The sequence below is a fragment of the Poeciliopsis prolifica genome, unplaced genomic scaffold (assembly GCF_027474105.1).
Source record: "Poeciliopsis prolifica strain line A6 unplaced genomic scaffold, Auburn_PproV2 SCAFFOLD024, whole genome shotgun sequence".
NCBI classification, from domain to species: domain Eukaryota; kingdom Metazoa; phylum Chordata; class Actinopteri; order Cyprinodontiformes; family Poeciliidae; genus Poeciliopsis; species Poeciliopsis prolifica.
This window is the reverse complement of record NW_026562399.1, coordinates 6125179-6147538: the sequence shown is the minus strand read 5'-3', so window position 1 is coordinate 6147538 and position 22360 is coordinate 6125179. Positions and strand designations below refer to the sequence as shown.

Below are 22360 nucleotides of genomic sequence, written 5' to 3'. Positions count from 1 at the left end.
CTGCTCCTAAACCCCCAATAAGCTGCCACATGAAAACCCACTGATGTTCTCTGATTGGTAATTAAGAGCGTGCTCAGCATGTCCCGGAACGGCTCGCTGAACCTCGCTAAAACCCCGCAAAGACCTCTCGGGCAGTTTTTTTTTTTTTTTTTTTAATACTGTAACGACATCCTCATCCGGAACCCGTAGAGATCATGATTGGCTGATTGGCATCTTCAAACTGACTCTGGAATAAACCTGCTGGGCCGAGAGCAAATGTTGGTAGAATTAGTAAAACCAAAATGAATAAAAAAAGAAGAGAAAACCTCATTCCAAGGGGGAAACCTCCGAGAGATAATGAGGTGATAAAAAACACTTTAATGATGTAAGAAATAATTAAACTAATAAAACTGTAAAAAAAATGAAATTATCGATGAATATTTATACATATTTTATATATATATATATATATATATATATATTTATATATATTCCAGCATTTTTACGTATCATGTTTACACTTTTGTTTGTTTTGTTTATTTTTGTTTATTCCCTCTTTCTTTTCTCCCCCAAACTTTAGATATTAGTTCTTTTTATGGAGTTTCTTGTTATTTCTTGGTCCTCATCAGAGATCATATTTATGTTAATTATGCCTGTGCACACCATGAGCGCTGGGATTTGTGGATCTATTCTTGTCTGTGGAAATTACTTGAACACACTTGATGGGACTCAATAAGAAGAGGAAGACATGCTGACGTTTTAGTTTTCCTAACTTCACATACATTTTATTATTTTCACTATAATTAATTAGGACACAACCCTTTTTTATTTTATTTTTTATTTTTGAAACAGTAGAACGATGCTACTTCAACTGAAGTCTTCATTCAGTTCAGATTCTTCTCACCGATTCTCATGTGTGTTGCTTTTTCCCTTCATGTAATGCTGGCCTTTTGACCCTCCTGTCCAAAACAATGATTCTTTCCAAAGAACCCCTCCGGGGATGAACGGTTGATCGTTCTTCATGCTACCTGCGCTGCTGTGGCTCATAATGAAACCTTACAGAGCATCCAAGCATCACCCAGCTTGAAATACTCCCAGGAGCAAAATGAAAAATATATATATATATATCACCGTACTTTACAACACTTTGGGTTCCGGATAACTTTGAAACCGTTTTACAACCTGCACCATATTGAAGGAGATGCTCTGTCCACTACAGTGTGATCTGAATCAGAGGCAAACATGAGTGTTCTCCACAGTTTTCTAATTTTTTTAATGAAAAGGTTTAGGTTTAGGAGAATAAAAGAAAGATTACTTTAGGAAAATAATGCGCCGACTAAATATTGATGTTAATTGAGTGTTGCAGTCAATGTTTTTGATTGTGATGCAGACTGTGCTACATGGACAACTGGTGGTAATTATTGACAGTTTTTGCATTCTTGTTGGGATGATACGAATAGAGTCACTTTCTATGTTTCTGTCATGTTGGACTGATGATGATGGCATAAACTTGAGGTGAGCACATTTGTGTTTGGTTAAATATTTTATTGTTGTCACAAAATGTCTTGTCATGAATCTCATGCCATTAAAAAGCCATGCATCTAGAATAAAGGAAATCAACTTCCTGAAGTTCAGACAAAGCGTCAGAATGCTGAACAAGATAATCTCAGTAAAACTACAGGCGTTTTCCACTTGACCACCTCTGACCATTCGTTAACAGGCTCGTGACTTTCGATGTCACCCAAAACCACAAACAACGTTAGCATTTAATGTTTAATGAAAGATCCGGGTTCACTTTAGTCCATCAGAAACGCGGAGGTTCTCCATCGCTGAGTCTTGCTGCAAACATCAGTGGAGAGTTGACGACAGCTGCTGCGCGCTCACGTCCCACCCACAATAGCGAGGAACAGAGTGTATAATGGAAAAGCTCACTACCTGGTGTAGAACCGAACCGCACATTAACCGATCAGAGTACGTCTTGCCAGTGGAAAAGCGCCTTAGATGTGGCATGGTGGATGGTGCCAGGCAGGCAGACTGGTTGGAGTGTTTCACATCGAACTGCTGCTCTTAATGGGATTCATTCTTTCATTTTGAACGCCAGATCCAGTTTACAGCCCAAATCCCTCGATCCCGCGTGATACTGATGGAGGTTTTATTCGTGACCGGCTAAATATGTTCTGGCTTCAGTGATTTATCACTACGTTTTTGTCACATGTCCACACCTGCTGCAATCTGGCATGGAAATGAAGAGTAAAGAATGAACGCTGCGCACGTAGGGAGCAAATGGCTAAACGCGCCTCGTCTTGCTGTGACACAGTCACATTTAAACCGGACTTCATCTCCCACTCCCACAGTAGGCAGGATGATGTAAGGAGGCACAAATAGCCGTGTCGTTTCTATAGACGCTCAGATCTGTCAGCCTTCCTGCATCAGCACCGTGCCCATATCGAGGCCGAGGGCTTTTCGCATGAAAGAAAACAACATCCCGGCCATTTTTCTAAGAATCATTTTTCCTCAGGAAGTCGGCTTAGGCTTTAATGTTTCTTTTCACTAATTGCTGGAATGCCAGCTTTATGATGAGATGTGTGGTTTCCTCTCTCTCTCTCTCTGGCTGCTTTGTTATTAACAGCTGAGTGTTTGTGTGATAGGGTGATTAGCCTAATGAGTTGTGGCATTTACTGTAAAGATCCTTCTGGATTCTCTGCATCTCATTAAATAGGAGGAAAGGGCTGTTGTTTTTTTTTTTTTTTTTGCAGATTGCGGATGTAACGCTCTCCGCAGCTCAGAGATGGAAATATGCGTTTAATTGAAAGAGACGTGAGCGTCCGCTCCGTTTTGAACAGAAATGTCCTTGTGACTTCACAAGCTTGACTTGGAAGAACTTCCTTTACCGGAAAAAAATGGAAATAAAAATGCAGGACAACTTTGCCGTTTGTCTCCCTAAGATGAAGATCAACAATAAACAGTGCTTTTTGTGTCTTCTCATAAGAAGTTTAATGTAGCATGTTGTACTAAATCAGCAGGAAAAACAGACTCAGGATTTTTTTTGGTTTCATTCTGCCACATAAACATTTTTACTTCTTTTTAAAAGCCAAAAAAGTACACAGAAATGTGAAGTTCTATTACCCAACACAAGTAAACGCTTTTAATTCCATGGATCCAAGGATGTCGTCCAGAAGGTTTTCGGGCTTGGCAGTGTGTTCACTGGACTCGGTAATGCACCATAAAGTCTGTTTATCCTCGCTGCCAAACTGCATGAATGCATCCTCCTACAGCGAGCTGCTCAGGCCGTCTGACGGGCTTCAAAAAATAAAAAAAAGGCCGTGCCTCTTTCCATTTCACAGGTCAGCATGTGTTGGTGCTCAGCGACTCCTGGATGCAGGAAACTGTGTCAGAGCTCAAGTGGTTTTATTGGCTGTTTCTGTTGGATACTTATTTTTACGAGTTTCTTTTATGGTTGACTTTAGATGAGAACAAAGTTCAAGATATATTTTTCTTTTACTAGTTGGTGCTTTCCCCCCACCCCAACTTAGACAAACAACTAATTGTTCCTACTCTGAATTGTTTTTTTATTAGACCAAAAAAAGAACAAAAAAATAAACAAACTTTCTTTTTTTTTTCTTTAGCTGTTGCCAACAAATTTCCAAATGTGTGCAATTATTTTCCCCCTTCACTGACAGACAGGTTAGGGGGCTATTAAATAAATAAACGAATTAGTTAAGAAAACTGCCTTGTTAAAAATAAACCCATCAGATTAGGACAGTGTGTTAGAATAAGTCTAAAATAAAAACGTAGTCAAACGGAAATAGGAATTATTCATTGCTTGGGGTTATTTAAATGTGTGTGTGTTCCTTTGTGCACTCTAACCCCGCACCTTTCCTCGAACACAAGGCTGTGTTTCAGACATGTAGCTCGGGGAAACAGGGGCCTCGTTGGGAGCAAACGCAGCTTGACTCCAGCAAATCTGGTTTCTAATATGCGGGCATACAGCCGGCCTGATTAGACTGCTACACGGTGGGGAGCGCAGACGCGGAGACGCACGCGTTCAAATAAACCCTTTTTTTTTTTTAAGCGCTGCCCTCCATCTGTGCCCTCTTGGTGGTTTGCTAGATTTTTGTAAACACTGGCAAATGCAATTTGTTCTGAAGATGACTGCGGTGATTTTTATTCAAGCTCATCTGCAGCGACGCCTCGAATGAACAGGTTTATTATTCTTCACTGTGTTCAGGAAAGCCCTTAAATTAAATCCTACGTTAAAGGAGGATCCAGTTTGATCCCCTGCTTCTCAGGATGCAGACGAAGCACGCATGCAGTTATATGAAAGAGATAGCCTATCAAAGCCTGCTTGTCTTCTATCAGCATCTGGTATGAATTCTAGCAAAACTGAGCGATTCCAGTCATAAAGGCAAACAAAATATTTTAACATTTTCTATAAATGTAATAAGAAAAAAGAGACAACAATATTATTTGGTGAATAGTTTTTGCCACCTGCATTTTATTTCCAGTTAAAACGGCGGATTACATCATATGACAAGTGTCATTAGTTGTTGCTCAGTGGTTAATGTTAGCCATTCACAGCAGAGTGCATGATACCAGCACAAGTTTTCAAAGGCCTGAAATTACACCAGACCATAGCTTGACGACAGCTAAAAGCTAATCAGTGCGCTTCTGCATTCTTCTTCCACACGTGTCGTCCTCTTTGGGTTTGTAAGCCGCTCACACAAAAGTGCGACTGTGGTAATTCATCCCTTATTTATTTGGCTTTGAATGACAAAGCCAAATAAAAAATTGGCATTGAGAGTCAAAACCCGCTGTGTTAATGTAACCAGTAAAAAAAAAAAAAAAAAAAAAGCATGCTAGACATTCCTAGAGAATGTAGATACGGACTTCTGGGAGGACGTTTTCTAGAGAAATCTAAAATTGACATGCTTGGACGGCATCGATTCAGTACAGAGCGACAGAGAATTCAACCATGCATCAGACACTGAAGGAAATCATAAGATAATCTGCAAAAAAAAAAAAAAAAAAGAAGCTGGTGCAGAACTGGATGCTGCAAAATGACAAGGACTCAAAAGAAAAGAGGTAAATTCACCCAGGAAGGATGACTACATAAAAATGATTCAAGGCCTTATCTCAGTGAGATGCTGTGATGTGACTGAAACAGGCTGAAGACACAAGAAACTGAAGAAATCTGTTTCAGCTGAAAGTGAGCCGAAACCTTCCTTCCTTTTGCATGGACTACATGGCTGCTCTGAGTTATTTTAGCAACACTGGCTGTGATAGTATGCTGTCCAAACCTTTCCACAGTTAGAATACAGATTTTTGTTGATTCCCTTCATTACATAAGATAGAAAAATGAACATCTGGTGTTTAATTACTTTCTTTACTTGGGACTAAACATGAGATAAGCTGATGGAAGCAAATACTCTTTTTAATTGTGTATTTGTACATTTCTTTCTCTTTTCGCGTCCCATTTATGTATTTTGTGTTGGTCTTCCTCATTAAAATGAACATTTTGGGGGTTTGAATGCATGTCTGAACTACTTTATGCGTCCCCTTCCAGAAACTCAGATTCAGGTCCACCAGCTGTTTCCTATAATCCAGAGAATTCCCAGTTGCAACGTTGTTGGACATTTTGCCACTCAGCTGAACCTCAGCACTAAAACGGATGCCTGTTTCCGTCCTCTGACTCACTGACCATAAACCCGATGCTGCAGGCTGACCCAATAGTTCTCAGCTTGGTGCGTAAGCCGCTGCGTTCCGTGCCGGCCTCTGATTCTGGGCTTTTTTGCTGGTGACCCAGCGCAGAGCGGTGCTGCAGGGTGGGAGGACCTGCCGTGCTGACTCCACTCACTGGGCGATCTGTAAATCGCTCTTTTATGGCCCTTGTAATGATCCCCCAGCCGGCAATATCCCCACCGTCGCACTGCAGATAGGACATGCCGTGCTCGCTGGTGAACATGGGGCTGCTTGAGGGGTGGAGGCGGTTTAGAAGATAGTGCAAGAGAGAGAATAAAAAGCACACATAATGTGACCACACAGTCACGCACACATGCAGGCCCGTGTACATAAAAAAGACCTGCCTTTTCACACCCCATCTGTCTTAATCCTGACTGTTTAAAGGTCATAAGGAGGCACAGAGCAGTGGAGTTTTTACCTCATCCTGGGGTGAAATGGAAATGTGAGCGACGTTATTTCATTCCCGCCAGACAGCGCTGGAATTGTTTTATTTTGACGTCTTCAAAATGTAAAATCGGGCAAAATTCCCAATCAGTTTTGCTGCAGCTTCTTTCGGTTAATTTATCAACCCAAAGCTTTAGCTGTAGTGGGACTTTGCTCAGTGGTTACCACAGAACATAATCAAACCCCCTGGCAGACAGAGGCTTTGCAAAAAATATTTTATATTTGCAACATATTTCTTCCAACTTGAATCCTACAGCACAGAAGTGTGTATCTGTTTTTATTCATTTATTTCAGTGTAAATACTAAGATAAATATTTCCTTTGCTACTGCTGGATTTGGAATTCAACATCTTTTGAGACATCTTAAGAGATGCAAACATTTTGACTGGACCAAAATTTTTCAACATAAATCTATCAGACGTATGAATAACTTTGGTCTTCGCTACACGAGAGGCGAACTGTGTCCTGAAGAAAACTACAGCCTACCTTTTTCACACCTCTCTCTGGCTCCTCAAATGCATTTTGGTGGTAAATATTCCTCAAGAGCAGCGCACACATTACACAACCCACCTACAGCAAGTGCGCCACATTTCTTTTTTATCTCTGCTATAAGGAGCCTGAAGCCTTCTGTCCAGGCTGACAGGCTGCCTTATGCTACCGTTGGCGAGGCCGATTTGCTTTGCCAAGTTTTGTCAGGCTTCACATATAGTTCTCGTCCTCAAAACATTAACACTGAGTTCCAGACTGCAACTGGACGCCACAGTGTTGTTGAAGGTTCGGAATTGAAGCCGTCCACCAAAAGTACCTCGAGATCTTAAAGGGCCCAACATCAGTCACTGATTGGCGAGTGAACTCTCGCCTGCACTTCTCTTTTTCTGACTTTCATTTCTTTTAATCAGACGAGTTATGTTGCAAGATTTGACCACAGTGTTCAAGATCGTACTTTCTACTGCACAGTCTGGTGTTTCTAACTTGCTGTCTCGTTGGTGCTGACGTTCTTTTGGGACTGATCCCAGCTACATATTATTAATAATTATTCATTGTCAACATTTCCTGTTTGCAGCAGCTCGACACGCCTGTTTAATTGCTCATGCTTTAGACATCTTATTAGATTCAGATTGTTTGGCATGCTAACACTTAAAGAACTGGTCAGCCTATTGCTGGGAATGACGATACAAATCCTAAACAGAAAAGTATCTCTGTTGCACGTCATCCTGCTATCAGTTTTGGCCTCGTTTTGGCTTTGCTCCCAACTGAGTACAGCTCTCTGCTGCACAACGAGCACAAACCCGAGCACGCAGAAGGTAGAGGCCTTCCTTTCAGCACGCAGTCCCCCTGTTTAGTATTCCTGCCATGCCTGTTTGGTGGAGCAGCATTAAATTGGGATCAGGCAGATTAGAGTATAATATAGACGACTATTAAAGGCTGCAAATGGGAGCCAGGGGTTAGAGTCTGAGCAGTGGCCTTGCCTAGCCATATGCTAAGCTGTGCAATTAGTACTTCCACACACGTCTTTATACAAATGATGCAAAGTAAAATAAAAAATAAAAAATACCAATGATGTTCAGAATAGGATCCTTTTTTAAAAACAAAAAAACAAAAAAAAAAAACAAACAGCAGTCACTAAGTTAAAAGGGCAAATTACAACAGAGGTCATCGTTACATAACTTGATCCACAGTTAGTTCTTTTTCAGCTTTCTGGCCTTTTAGTTCTCCACATTATATACTCAGATCAACTCTATTTATTCCAAATACAATACAATCCCAAAGAGATCTTGTGATGGACAGTAGAAGGATGCCAGTAATGCTAATGCTAACTTTAATGCTAACAGCAGAAAACAGTCAAACAGAGAAGTTCTGAGCCAGAAGGAGTAACAATGAAGTGAAGAACAATGAGGTTCCTATTTATTGGTGGGATCAATATCTCCACTGGAAGGCGGTGCTGTAAATTCGAGTTCTTCCGCTGGATGAATTTTGTCATGTTATCTTTTTGAGTTGACACAAATCGCAAGCTCATCAACATCGCATGCAAAATCAACAAAAAATTTTGCAGAGAATTTTGTTGATAGTTGATCCATTTTGACGTAAAGGTTTCTGCCATGTAATCCTACTCGGTGTTCATAAGTCACAAGCTCTCTCACGAAGCGCTGCGGGACATTTTATGGACAATGATGCCGCGACTCTGTCATGAAAACAATAAATATTATGCACTGCCATATAGCAGATGGCAATTGCCAATTGCAAATGCAAATATTTTTAGATGTAATTGTAACAAAATTACAGTTACATTCCAATTAAACCACATAATGCTGTTAAATGCGATTATGCGTTAATCCTAACTCTGGCCATAGTGGCATTAACCTGAGACAGTGTGTTTCTGTCCAATGGAAACACAAAGCAGATGCAGGCGGGTTACTCTGGTTCTGCTTTTATTGTGTTAAAATGTACAGGCAGTTTTGATCGGTGCCCAAATCCTGAACATGTTAAGCAAGGTTCTGCTGGAGATCTTTGACGAGATCTTGAAATGAATTGGATGCGGTCGAGTGACAGCACCTTCACAGTGGCTCCTACATTCCCGCCTTTAGCTTCTCGCAGGAATGTCTCTCACATAGGACGCTGTCTAATTGTCCATATCGCTTGGGTATATGAGGAGCATTTCCGTTGAGCATCAACATTTGAAATTTTCTACTGAAAAAAAATGACTGAGAAAGTCATTGTAAAATGTGAATATCTTCATCAGATGAAAATCGTTTATTTGCCTCGCCGTATTCGGTTTTCACTGAGTTCTTTTGTCTCCCGCTCGTCTCCTTCAGGCATCCGTTGTTCCCCCTGCTGGCTCTGCTGTTTGAGAAATGCGAACAGGCCACGCAGGGATCCGAATGCATCACGTCGGCCAGCTTCGATGTAGACATTGAAAACTTTGTCCACCAGCAAGAACGAGAACACAAGCCCTTCTTCAGCGAGGATCCGGAGCTTGACAACTTGGTGAGTCGATGACCGAGGCATGCGCGAAAGGTTGGGACGTCTCTGGTCTACGTCCCTCTTCAGGCGTCCCCTGCTGCCCGGCCGAGCGTCGGGCTAAGTTCCCATCCAATTGTCAGGAGGTCATTTTTAAAATTTCACACACACAATGAAAAGAAAGTTCAGAATAGACCTGTTGCCTGGTTGTAAAAGTGAATGAAAAGAGTGATTTCAGTCATATGAGATAATCAGAAAAATGTTTGATATGAAGAGTTAAAGGAGGAATGTGTTTGCCTTACTAAAATGTTTCGCATCCAAACATCACTATTAATAATTTATATAAAGTTAGTTTTTTTTATCCCCTTGTCATTCCACACTCTGCTTGCAACAACCAATAGCCATGATGAATTACAAATAAAAAGAGGATGCCTGCTGATCAAGAGAAATTGGATTTTAAATGGTTAGCCTTGTCATCACAGTACAGGAGGGCATGCTGACAAGTGCTGAACAGTCAATTAACCCTGCATCTGTGTGTTTTATGAGCCACGGGGTGTCAGCACCCTTCCCAGAGGGCACTAACTCTTCCACAGGGCAGTGATGTTACCCTGGGCCCTGCTGGCTGCCGTGGGTACAGGAGTTTCCGGTCCCTTGATTAAGGGAGGGCAGTTTCATTAGCTCATTTATCTTCTCCTTGGCAAAGCTGTTTCCTGACCTTTCTGTTGACCTTCAGGTGCAACTTTAGAGCAAAGTTTTACAGCAGGCCACAAGCAGCCAAAGATGCCAAAATGCAGAGGTACTGGCAGTATGTATCCTTTCATTTAAATACACAATCTAATGCCGACGTGTGTCCGTTTTGATATTTTTTCTGATACTTTTCTATCTCTCTTATGTCCAAATTGTATTTAATGTAAGTGCACTACTAGTAGCAGGTTTGAAGTAGTGATCTGGATTAAAAAGCTGTATTCACTTCTGAAAGATTAGATTAATATGCAGTTAACTCGTCCCAAATCATTTCCCTCAATCTAATGAATTCAGATTCACATTCAGTTAGACCTTAAAACAGTCAACTTCAGTGCGAATCAGGATATACTTAAAATAATGTTAGCAGTACCAATCCTGCAAACTTATTTGGCCAATATTTGGGTATCACTCGGGCTGGACTGCGACAGACTGGCGACCCGTCCAGGGTGACCTCGCCTCTTGCCCGAAACGTTTGCTGGAGAGACACCAGGACCTCCTGACCCCACTAGGAACAGAGGCGTCAGAAAATGGATGGCTGTATGGACTCTGCCTGGATGGGCACCTTTGCCCAGCAGGCTTTTTGGTTGAACCCAGTCAGGTTGCCTCAGACTCAGATGCCCAAACCTATGTGGGCACACTATGGAGGTCTTAGCCAGTATGTACACCAAGACTTTAAAAGATCCTCTTTTACTCTAATTTGGTGGGCACTGCACTCCAGAACGTGGTGCGAAGAACTTGTGTTGCCTGCAGCCTTAACATGCACAAAAGTGACGTGGTTTGGCGTGTGCCTGTGTGTTCTCTCAGATGGTGAAGGCGATCCAGGTATTACGGATCCACTTACTGGAGCTAGAGAAGGTCAATGAGCTCTGTAAGGACTTCTGCAATCGCTACATCACCTGCCTCAAGACCAAAATGCACAGCGACAACCTTTTGCGCAACGACCTCGGAGGGCCCTACTCTCCGTCCCACACCAGCCTCAGCATGCAGCAGGTTAGTCTCAGCCAAACCTCAGAGTTGGACTGTTTCCTCTGGGCATTCCTTGTGGCATACCACCAGGTATGCTTTGCTCTGTGCTTCGCCCCGCACCACAATTGCTCACCAATATCTCCTTCTGCGATCCCCCCCAGGAACTAATTCAGACCTCCTCTCCATCCATGACCTCTGTCTCCAGTTCTGTTAACTCTTCAGGGATTGTGGTGCCTGCCGGAGGCCTGCAGCAAAGCAACGTCGCCATGACCACCATCAACTCACAAGTGGTATCAGGTCAGGATGGGATTGCACACCCGTGGCACAAAACTTGACAAAACTGAGTTCAGATCAAGAACTGGAGGTAGCCGAACTGCCAGTTAAATTGCGGAGGCCGGTTTTCATTTATACCAAGGTTTGAAACGGTTTCGATTTCAAAACTACGAAAACATTTCGCCGTAGTATTGTCTGACCGTGTGAACCACAGATTGCTTCACTTGTTCCCATGTTAACTAAGAAACTAATTTGGCTGTTTGGAAATATTTCCATCTGCAAATATCTGCCTTATGGTGGAAGCTACTGCCACTGTCAGTCTTATTAAGATAACACTGTTTTAAAACTACAAGAACAGCACTCATACAGCACTTTTTTACAATACTGTAAAAAAAAAAAAAAAAAGATCCCGCACTCCAACAGATTTGTTTCTGTGAAAGTCTCAGTTTTTCCCCGAGAAACATTCTAGTGGCTGATATGGTCTCTGTAATCTATTATAGGATGACAATTTCAATTGAAATGGAGATAAGATGCATACCAACCAGTGGCCCTGGTCAATGTCTCGCATTAATCCTATTTTTATTCTTTTAAATTCAAAAACAAATAATGAGCAAACCATGTTGGGGTGCCCTCTTCCTGAAAGATGAGGTTTGCCCATCGGTTCGTGAGCTCCGTGCCAAGCACACATGGAGATTTAAATCCAAACAAGACGCTAAGTGATCACCTTAAAGAGGGTCATCCCTGGTTAAAACCCCTTCTGGGTAGTTGAATTACAATAAACAGCGGGTTAAAATTTTTGCAGGAAAACGGCTGGAGTTCAGGCTCAAAAGGCAGCTAGTTTTTCCACAATAGACCACATTGGTTTGAATTGCTTTTCATCATTCATTCATCATTAATAGATAAAACAACAGCATCCTCTGAGCCAAAACTGTGCAAAAACTATATACACTTTGCATTTAACATAAAAAAAAAAAAAAAAAAAAAAAAAAAAAAAAAATCAAAACCCATCAGGTTGCAGCTTTGGTTTCATCTGATTCAAATTCTCTAAAACAAAGAAACAAAAAACAAAAACCTGTTTTAAGAACCTTTTGCTATCCAGTTATTAATCAGTTAATCCAAAAATAATTACCAGACCACTGTTGATGTTAAGTCAGGTGGAATGGGTTGAGCTTTTCACATTTTGATTTCAGAAAGATTTCTTTCTTGTTTTGTTTTATTATTATTATTATTATTATTATTATTATTATTATTATTATTATTATTATTATTATTATTATTATTATTATTATTATTAATTGCTGCAGGTGAATCCTTTGCTACAAATGATCAAGGGTTCATTAAAGGAATGCTGTTATATGCTGTAATATGATAATTATATAATAACAATAATAATAATAATAATAATAATAATAATAATAATAATAATAATAATAATAATAATAATAATAATAATAATAATAATAATAGAGTTGTTGGTCTCTTTCCAGCTTTTGTTGTTCAAAAAAGCTTTGTTGCTTAAATAAAAAATCTGCAGAACTTTTTACCTGATTAATCATCAAAGTAATTGAGAGAATAATTAGTTGGTAAAATAATCAATAGCTGCAGCCCTATCATCACAACAAAGAAAGTTCACTTTGCTCTTTTCTCTCTGCAAAGAGAAATCCTGTTAAAAGGTGATGCATTTTTGACCTCGGCAGTATGGGCTCCAATAGATTTTCCAGGAAGTAGTCCACATGTCCCTCCCTCTAGCGCTATCGACGCGTCAGAGGAGCAAAATCCTATGTATCCAAAGCGACGCCGCGTCGCCACATGTGCGCGGAGCCTTGCTGAACGATCTGAAGATGACTTGTTTGGAATAAATTAAGTTCGACACACAGACGGCTTGCCGTGGCCGCGCACACAAATCGATACGATCAAGTACGTACCGTCTTCTAATGAGATGCAATCAGCGGAACTGGCACGCCTTTTATTGCAGCCATAACTTTTATGTCTGTGTATGCTTGAGCGAGAGCCGGGCTTGCCGCTCGGCTCTAATAATGTCAGGCTTGTACAGTGAAATGTTAATCTTGCCCTCTGGAAATCCCTTTTAACCCAAAATAAATCAATGTGTTCGCCTTTGATCACTGCACACTGTAGAGCTCAAACAGACTGCGATAAGAGTCTCTTGATCAAGGCTAATTAAGCCAGGAGCAAAAAAGAAAACAAATAAAAAAAAAAATAAAAAGACACTTCACCTCCTGCTTCTTGTTTTGTCAGGGTTATAGGACAATATACCACCTTGGATTTAATCACTTGCTTTCTTTATTTGCTGTGTTTTTTCGTTGTAGTTGTTTTTTTTGTTTGTTTTTTTTTCTCTTTATTGCGAGACCGGCAAGCAGTTAATAAGCCTCCGGTGGCGGTGCGTGATGGGGCTTCCAGTAGCCGCTGAGGCCACTTGATGCTCACGGTGGCAAATTATCCCCTCAGGTGGAACCTTGTACCAGCCGGTTGCCATGGTGACGTCGCAAGGGCAAGTGTTAACGCAGGCACTACCTCCAGGAACCATCCAGATTCAGAACTCGCAGGTAATGCCATGTACACTGGCGGCGCTTCGTCAAACCTCCCACTGTTTTACAGTGTGACTTTTCAACGCGTCTCTTTATGTTTCACTGAGCTCCCCTCCCCTCCCTCTGCCTCCGCTCCCCTCCTCCTCCTCATCCTTTCGCTTTGTTCCTTTTCATTGTCTCTACCTGAATGTGCCCCCTGCTGCCAAACAAATGGAAATTGTTTGTTCTTGCTGATGTTTGTCAGGCAGGATCATAAAAGACATTATGATCCTGTCAGGACTCATGGCTGAAAAGTCTTAAGTGTGGACACTATGGAGGCTGTAGGTGTCGCAAAGGTAACACTTTAGTAGCTGCTGCAGATGTGCGGGAGAGTTTATTGAGGTGGTGTGTCCTCACATACACGACCTTTTAGCATCGCAGGGCACATAATAAATAGTTCATATATAAAGCACCTTTCCGACTACTTCCGACAAGATTTGTGGATTTATTTAAAGGTAAAACGACAATGTACATACTTTCATATGACAGCACAACACAAAGTAGTTCATAGGTGAGAAGTGGGAGGGAAATAATTAGCGGAGGTGAATTCAGGTTCTGTAATTAGTGGCAATCGATTGCATTTTAATTGGAAAAACATACATCGTGTCGGGGATACAGCAAACATTTGGAAAAATAGGTTTTGGTCATGTTATTCCTTTTTTGGCTGACATTCAAAGCGTCACCGTGGAGTCACTGAAACGTGAGTGGCAGCATCATGCTGTGGTGAAGCTTTTTCTCAGGTTAGACCCAGAATCTGGGTCAAACTGACGAAAAGATGGGTAATTCTACAAAGTATTGACTCGGGGAGGCTACAGAGGCCTGCTACACTTTTCTGACTTTTATTTTTTTGACATTCTGCTTCTCAAATAGAAGCCATTTTGTTGTTCTGTGACCTAAAATCCCAGCAGAATCCATAAAATGTGGAAAACATCAAAAGGTGAGCAAGGCACGGTATTTCAAGGTGTTTCTGGAACAAGTTCAATTGTTTATCCACTTCCTAAAATGCTTGCGTGTTCACAACAGAGGATTCTGATTATAGAATTAGCGACGTCCAGTGCATCACAGAGTTACAGATATCGGCGCATAAAGACCTGAAGCAACGGCGTCGTATCTGCCGCAGTGCTGACTTAGATTTTCACACAGGTAATTCAGTGCTTGACGGTTATGGAGGAGCCCACTGGGTAACATCAGCCCTGCCAAAGCAGAGTGCTACATTTGTGCTGGGAATTGAACACCGCCCCATAGCTACTTTGCAGACAAGCCCGGGGTAATCACACTCTCGAGCTCAGTGCCGCCAATTAACTCAGGCTCCCTTTGCCATGGAACGCATACATACCCTGGGCTAGTGAGGTTATCCAAGTGAAGCCCATCTGCAACTGTAATGAGTCTTGTTTTGTGTCACGACTATAAATGCGACGCGAAGTTGGAGTCATTAGTAAGAAGCAAAGTTCCCATATAATGCACCATACTGCCGGAGCACATAAATAATCGCTTAAGTTTGGACTTCATGCACTTCAGTGCATCAGTCCCAATTTATTTATCATGGATTTTATCCTGGTTGTCAATAAATTGTTAAGTATTCACAATGCCTGGAATTTGAGCCAGTCACATATCCTGCAATCTGATCATAATGAAAATAAATCGGGTTGATGCCATTTAGCTTTTAGTCAAAAGTTGTCCTCAGTCGTCCAAATTGTGCTGAGTCATTTTTAGGACGAAAACGCTTGAATCGGGCCTGTTGGGGCATAAACCTATCTGATGAAAAACACAAAGGTTCATAAAGTTTCAGGCAGCAAGAGCTCCAATAACTCTGAGCGGAATAGAGGCATATTTCAACCCATAATGGAACGAGCATTCCTTCTGGGGAGATAAAAAAGAAAGAAAAAAAAACATTAAACAAAAGAAACAAAGAACAAACAAACACACATGGCAAGGTAATAACAGCACAAATTCCAAACAATGCAGAAATTGAGAATGGAAGAAAAAAAAAAAGAACATTGTTTTTGGAAGAGGTTGAAAGCTTGTCCAACCTGAGAACAACGTCCCAATCGTGAAGTACGGGGGTTGGCAGCATCATGTGGTGCGGATGCTTACCTGCAGGAGGAAATGATGTACTTCACAAAAGAAATGGCATAATGAGGACAGAACAGTATGTAGAAATAACTCTGGTAACCCCTGTTATGTCAAACTTTGTTTTATTTCAATCAAGCAATCAGTTTTAGCTATGTAAGACTTGTTTATTTCCTTAACACCCTAATCAACCTAAATGAGAAAAACTTAACGTTAAAGTCAGGAACTGAGCAGAATGTTATGTTGGGTCTTTTTTTTTTTAACACTGGATGTAAACATGTTGTTTCAGCTGTGAACCTGGGTATCAACACTGAAGACATTTTAAATGCATAAAGTGATTGTGCTTCTTCTACAATAAGCTCAGTCTCACAGAAACACGCACCATCCATATTTACGCTATATTTACGTCGTTGCCGGCAAAGGCCGTTTCTTTGTCTTGCATCCACGCTCCAGATAAAACCTCCTGAATAATCGTTTCTCTCCAACAGGCTCCAGACAACAACTGAGTGAAAAAGCAAGTCAAACACATTCTGCTTCCCTAGCAGTAATAAACTAAATCAGAACCGTGCTGTGAAATTCAAACTTGGGGCCAGACCCTGGGCTCTCTTAGCTCTTAATGTAAGACACCAAGCAGACTACAGACTCGTCGGCTCCTCTGCATTTTTATATTTTAAGTATCATTACTCAAATTCAGTTACCATGGTGACACTTTAGAAGGTGTTTCTGCCCTTGCTGCTGAAAAAAGGAAAGGTAATTGGTAGTCTCCCTTTGTTTCCGTGGCAACAATAACTAAGCCTAACCATCTTTTTTTTTTTTTGTGCCTCCCCCCCCCTTTGTGCTCCCCCTCTCCTTCTTGCCTTTTGCAAAGGTAAATGTGGACTTGTCATCTCTTTTGGACAGTGAAGACAAGAAGTCAAAGAACAAGAGAGGGGTCCTGCCCAAACACGCCACCAACATCATGCGTTCCTGGCTCTTCCAGCATCTCATGGTGAGCTTTGACATCCGCATCCATCAGATTTTTTTTCTTTTTTGTTTTTTAAGGAACTGTTTTGAAGTGGCTGCTGTAGGACCTGAAGAGATGAGGATTGTGTAAAGTACTTTGAACTGCCTCGTTGCAGAACTGTGCTGTACAAAGACACTTGACAGCGAATAGTCAAGTGCGAAACATGGGCAGGGAAGTGGAATTATTTGTTTTAACAGACGTCAACCTTCATTGAGAAGCAAAACACCAGCATGAACCTGGACAAAACACTGAGATTGTTCATCCTCCCTCCTTTTTTCAGCATCCATACCCAACAGAAGATGAGAAGAGGCAGATCGCTGCACAAACCAGTCTCACCCTCTTGCAAGTGAACAACTGGTAAGCTGCTGCAACCCTAACAGCTCCTGATTAAATCTGCATTGAAGGATGAAAGTCTTCATGCAGAGAGGCAGCACTGGGCACATGGGCAACTCCTGAAACTATAGACTCCAGACTCTTGAGCTACAGATTATTTTTTTGCTACAGCTTTGCTGCCATCTGCTGGCCATATATGTCATGCGCACCAGGAATTAAATACTTCCACAAATGCCAAATATAAAAACAGTTTTACCTTTTGCTGACTACCTTTTGCATATTAGCTATTGGTAATTTTACCACATAAGAAATAATTTTGAAAAATTTAGGATCTGAAAGTGTTGTTCCATTTTTTCTTTTTATGTAGCTATTTCTTCATTTTTTCCCTGTAACTTGTTGTCAACAGACTCACCTGTTTTAAAGCAGATAATCACCACAATAATATATGAGCCACTGGGTTTTTATTCACTCTTTGTCAGGTCCTGCTACTGGCCTTCTTGATAGTTTTCCCATTTTGGGGGATCCTTTGACTGTTTTGGGGTGTATTTTACCACCAACCATATCTTTGCAAAACAAAAATAAAACATAGATAACTAAAGAGGAATATAAAATACCTTGTAAATATGGGTTGTGTTTGTCATGCAATACAATATGACAACTTTTCTAACAAGAAAAACTCAGGTCCTCCTTGAATGCTAAGTTTGTTAGCTTTTATTTAGATTCTAATTATAAGCAGCAGCTGTGAGGAACCAAGCAACAACTGGAGTTTGCAAGGTTTACTGCTTTGGAGCATCCAGGTCAATATTAACACAATGCGACGGGGCAGATGCATCAGCAACAACCATAGAGAGGGAATTTTTGTTACGTATAATCTTTCTGAGAGAGTTTGCTGTGAATTCGTTGTCCTGTAAATTGTACTTTTTGCACAATTTGATGACACGTGCTCTCACAAGATTCTCAGTGGCCTTTTACGGACAGACTCCTAGCACCTGTGGTTCTCCAACATCCTCAACATTTGACACAGGATGCTTTCCAGAGTATATACAATGTTTTACATTAGACACACATGGAGTGCTTGTTGCTGAAAAGCCTAGTTTTGTCTTCCCAGACAATAAAGAGGACACATTTTTCTCCAATGACATATTGTTGGAGGCAAAGCCCCGACGTGGGCTATACCACTGGCAGACAGCTGTAGTGGTTGGTATGACCACATTCTACCAATGGCCAAAGAAATAGGTCTGAAGAACATCAGCGAAGCGCTGACCAAGGCAGCACATATCCAGGCCTTGAGCACCAGAACAATAGATTCCCATAATCTACCCACCATGTGCTTGCTCAAGAAATTACTCAGCATCTCTCACCATGGTGAAAGACACTAGCAGGAAAAATATCATGGTGAGCCAATGCAGTGGTTGTAAAGAGAACTGTTCCGCAAACCTCAACATTCTCAAAAATTCAAACCATTAAGACGTATTGTGTCCACCAAAATCTCAGAGACTGACTGCAGTCGATATCTTTAGGTTGTTGTCACCAGAAATGGTTCGTGTGCTTGAATGATTGAATAAATTGTACAGTAGTTTTTTGTTTGCTGATCATTACAATCCACGTCGTTAGGTTTTCCGTCATCCTTTTGCCATTTTTTTGTTTTTTTAAGGTTCATCAATGCCCGGCGCCGTATTCTTCAACCCATGTTGGATGCCAGTAATCCTGACCCGGCTCCTAAAGCAAAGAAAATGAAGTCCCAGCACCGCCCCACACAGCGCTTCTGGCCAGACTCTATCGTGGCTGGAGTACTACAGACGCACAGATCTCAGACTGTGAACAACTCAGAAAGTAGGCCGGCAGTCTCACAAAAACCAAAATCTTATCCACAAGTCACAGCCAGATATGTTAGCATGGAAACACATTTTGTTTCATGTCTTTAGCATTATTTTACACACTGTTGTGAGAAAATTTGAAATTGTCAAATCCAGACTGAGACTGCGTCTTCCTCAGAGGTTTTTGTCCCGTTTACTTCACTGGTTCTTGGTAAACACCTGGTCGCTCAAAGACTTTGTTTTGTTTGACACAGTGCAGTGTGAAAGCAAGACACACAGCTGGAGATGTAACAAATGTTTCATCGTCAACATGACTGGAGTCTGACTGTCTGGTAGACAAACCACACCGTCCAGGCCGTCAAATGTGAAAACACCTTCAGTTGCTGTTGATCACAGTGTCTCCACTGCAAGACGACATTGATTTCAGCTAAACTCCTTAAAAGCTCTGCAGGACAAACAAACAAAAACATTAACAAGTGTGCAACACACTCCATTTGTGTCGACACGTTTTGTCACGAGTGGATGTGAACTTAACGTGTGTGTACTTTCTGGCCACTAGATGGCGGTGTTGGCTAGTTTTTGCGACCTCAGTGAGAGTTTATTTCAAGGGCAAAGCTTGTCATCTTTTTAAAAACAAAAGAAAAGAGAGAGCGAGAAAACTTTTCCCTCAGGAATCAGATGAGCATGTTTTTAAAACTAGTTGGAAGTCTCCAGAGAGCAGCTCGACAAAGACAAAGGAACTGTCCCCAGAGTGCAATATGGATTTAAGCTGCCTGTAATTTATTCCCTGTTATCTCGGCACCTGAGGTGACGCAGATAGAGACTGAACAATGCAAGGAAGGAAGCAAACTAACTCCCCATTAGTGCCATTTCTGACCTGATCCAGTCTTGCACCTCATTAGAGCGTCTTCTTCATGTGTTTTACATATTAGATGTGGGCTGGTTTTAGATTCTCACATCCCGGATTTAAAAGTACAACAGTTCTGTGGGATTTACTGAAACAAACAAACAAAAAAAGAAGTATTCATTTATCTAGTTTGTTTTTTTTGTTTTTTTATTTGCTAAAAATATTTCTTTTGCTACTACTTAAAAAATCGATTGCTTCAGCTGTGATAATCTTATGTACAATAAAACAGAATAAAAATAATGATAACTCTTGTTATCACTGTTAATATTTCCTTTTGCTGTTCTCACATTGGCTTACATTTTCATGCTATTAACAATTTAGAATTGTTTTATTATTATTATTAATATGTCATTACCGCACTAGTTATTTTTATAGAATTATACAGTTGTACTTAAAATTATTATGAAAATTATCATTCTTTTTCTACTTCATATATTCTTTTATTTCAACCCTTGTTGATGCTCTTGTAGCCCAAAAAACGGCAAACTTTTTTAGCCCAGCATGTCTTTGGACATCTCATTATAATAAACTGCAGGAACAGCATAATGAAATATGTAAGCGTTTTTCTCGTCACAGTAACTGTGTGGCCAGCTGTTCCATGCCCAGACTAACTCCGCTGCCCTGTGCCACAGACCCGCTCAGCATGGACGGCCTCCAGTCGCTGACCTCAGACTCCGCCACCCTGGCCATGCAGCAGGCCATGCTGGGAGCCGACGACTCCATGGACGGCACGGAGGACGACGAGGACGAGGAGGAGGAGGAGGAGGAAGAAGAGGAAGGCATGGATGAAGAAGAAGAAGAGGAGGACGAAGAAGGGGAGGAGGAACATGACAGAGGACGGCAGCTGCCCGGCAGGGGAGGGGGACGAAGAGAGCTCAGCATGGATGCGGGAGACGAGCTGGAGTAGCTGGACAGGACGAGGGAGAGGGCAGCGTGAACTTTGACCCCCAGCCGTCAGCTCAATGCGAGCCCATTTCACACCACGCCGGCCTGGCTCTAATGCCGAACAACTCCTGCTTCTTTAAGACCACATGGCATCTTCACCGCAGACAAAACGTCCCGATCGTTTAGCTCACTGACAAATTTGTGTTGTTGCATCGTCATCGTTGTATGTCATCATTCAGTGAGCCGCTGGGATATTCGGATGGTAGCGCATTTTTGGACTTCACAGCTTGGGTTAGTTCTGGAAAAGAAAAAAACAATCGCTGTTTAATACATTTTGGGGATATTTTGAAAAATAAAAATAAAAAAAAAATTACAAAAAAATTAAGAGAATGCTGCACAAAACAACAAGGAGTAGTTTCCATGCATCAGAAATCTTAAACTCTGCACAGGAAGAATTTTTGATGGTTTGCGGGAACAGATATTAAACTGAATGTAATATTTTGGCACCTGAAGTTCCTAAAACAAAAAAAAAAAAAAAAAAAGGGCTGCAGAATGTTTTGGGTTTTTTTTTTTTCTTAACCTTGTTTTTACCGACAGGAAGTGGTGGTTTGATTTAGCAGCGAAATGTGTCGCCTTATTTTCTAAAACAGGTGCAGGGTGGGGCTTGAGGGGGGAAGGTTGCGTTTTGCCTTCCAAAACATCCGCAGAAGTGAGCTTTCGCCGCTGGGACACGGCTGGCGCGTTTAAAAACGACTCCGAGGTTCTCAGGTTGAACAGAGCCTCTTCCTCACAGGCATGACCCCCAAACCGACGCTGCAGCAAATCCGCATTTTCAGCATGACGTTTTAAAACTCGCTCAATTTATAGTTTCTTTTTCTGTGAGCCAAAAAAAATAAAAAAATAAATAAATAACACACACGGGAGGAGGAAAAAACAAACAAACAGTTGTACACCAGTGTGTACCGGCTGCTCATACAGTATGTAAATTGGATTTTTTCCTGTTTGCATCCTGATGTTGGGAGGTTGGCATATTTATTCAGTTCTATTTGTGTGTCTGCCTGCGTGTGTGCCCTCAAAGAGTAACTTGAGCAAAGGTGACAGCTTCTGACTCAAAAGAAGCGGCCGCCATGTACATATGTACTCGAATCCAGCCGTGGACTCTCAGAAATAACGGCCTGTGTATTTTTTATTACCTTGCTGGATTCGTCGCGTCGCTACGGACTTCTTGTGACAGCAGAAATCCCATAGCTGGAAACTTCGAAGCCGAGTGACATTTTTAGCAAAAGAAAACAAGCAAAACAGAGAATGGCGTTTCGAGAAAACTGGGGATCACGTTCAATTCTTTGGAGGGTTCTTTCGTCCAGAACACAAACAAAATCAGTCATTTCTAATGTGAAAAATGTTCAACACAGAAAAAAACCACACACACACATACACACAAAAAAACTCATTCTGTATTGAATGTTCTGATAGTTCATTGTGAAGTACTTTGCTCATTAATGTTCTTTTCTTGATCGCCTTTTTTAATGGATCTTCCAGAGCAACTAGGGGAATATTTCTATTTCATTTGTACACTTTGTTGTCAAAATCTATTGTGTTTCAATAGATCAGTTTTAATAATTAAAACGTGTAAATCCGACGTGGCCATTTGCATTTCC

At 41.3% G+C, this 22360-nt stretch overlaps 1 protein-coding gene across 1 annotated transcript in view; it reads left to right on the top strand.

Annotated features, from left to right (window-relative positions):
• The window catches only part of LOC129370554 (uncharacterized), a 113604-nt gene that overhangs the window by 79323 nt on the left and 11921 nt on the right, over positions 1 to 22360 (top strand). Inside the window, 8 exon segments of the mRNA XM_055046616.1 lie at positions 8975 to 9146; positions 10668 to 10853; positions 10991 to 11126; positions 13569 to 13666; positions 16626 to 16745; positions 17041 to 17117; positions 18748 to 18926; positions 20450 to 20723. Of these exon segments, the coding sequence (XP_054902591.1) occupies positions 8975 to 9146; positions 10668 to 10853; positions 10991 to 11126; positions 13569 to 13666; positions 16626 to 16745; positions 17041 to 17117; positions 18748 to 18926; positions 20450 to 20723 (1242 nt within the window).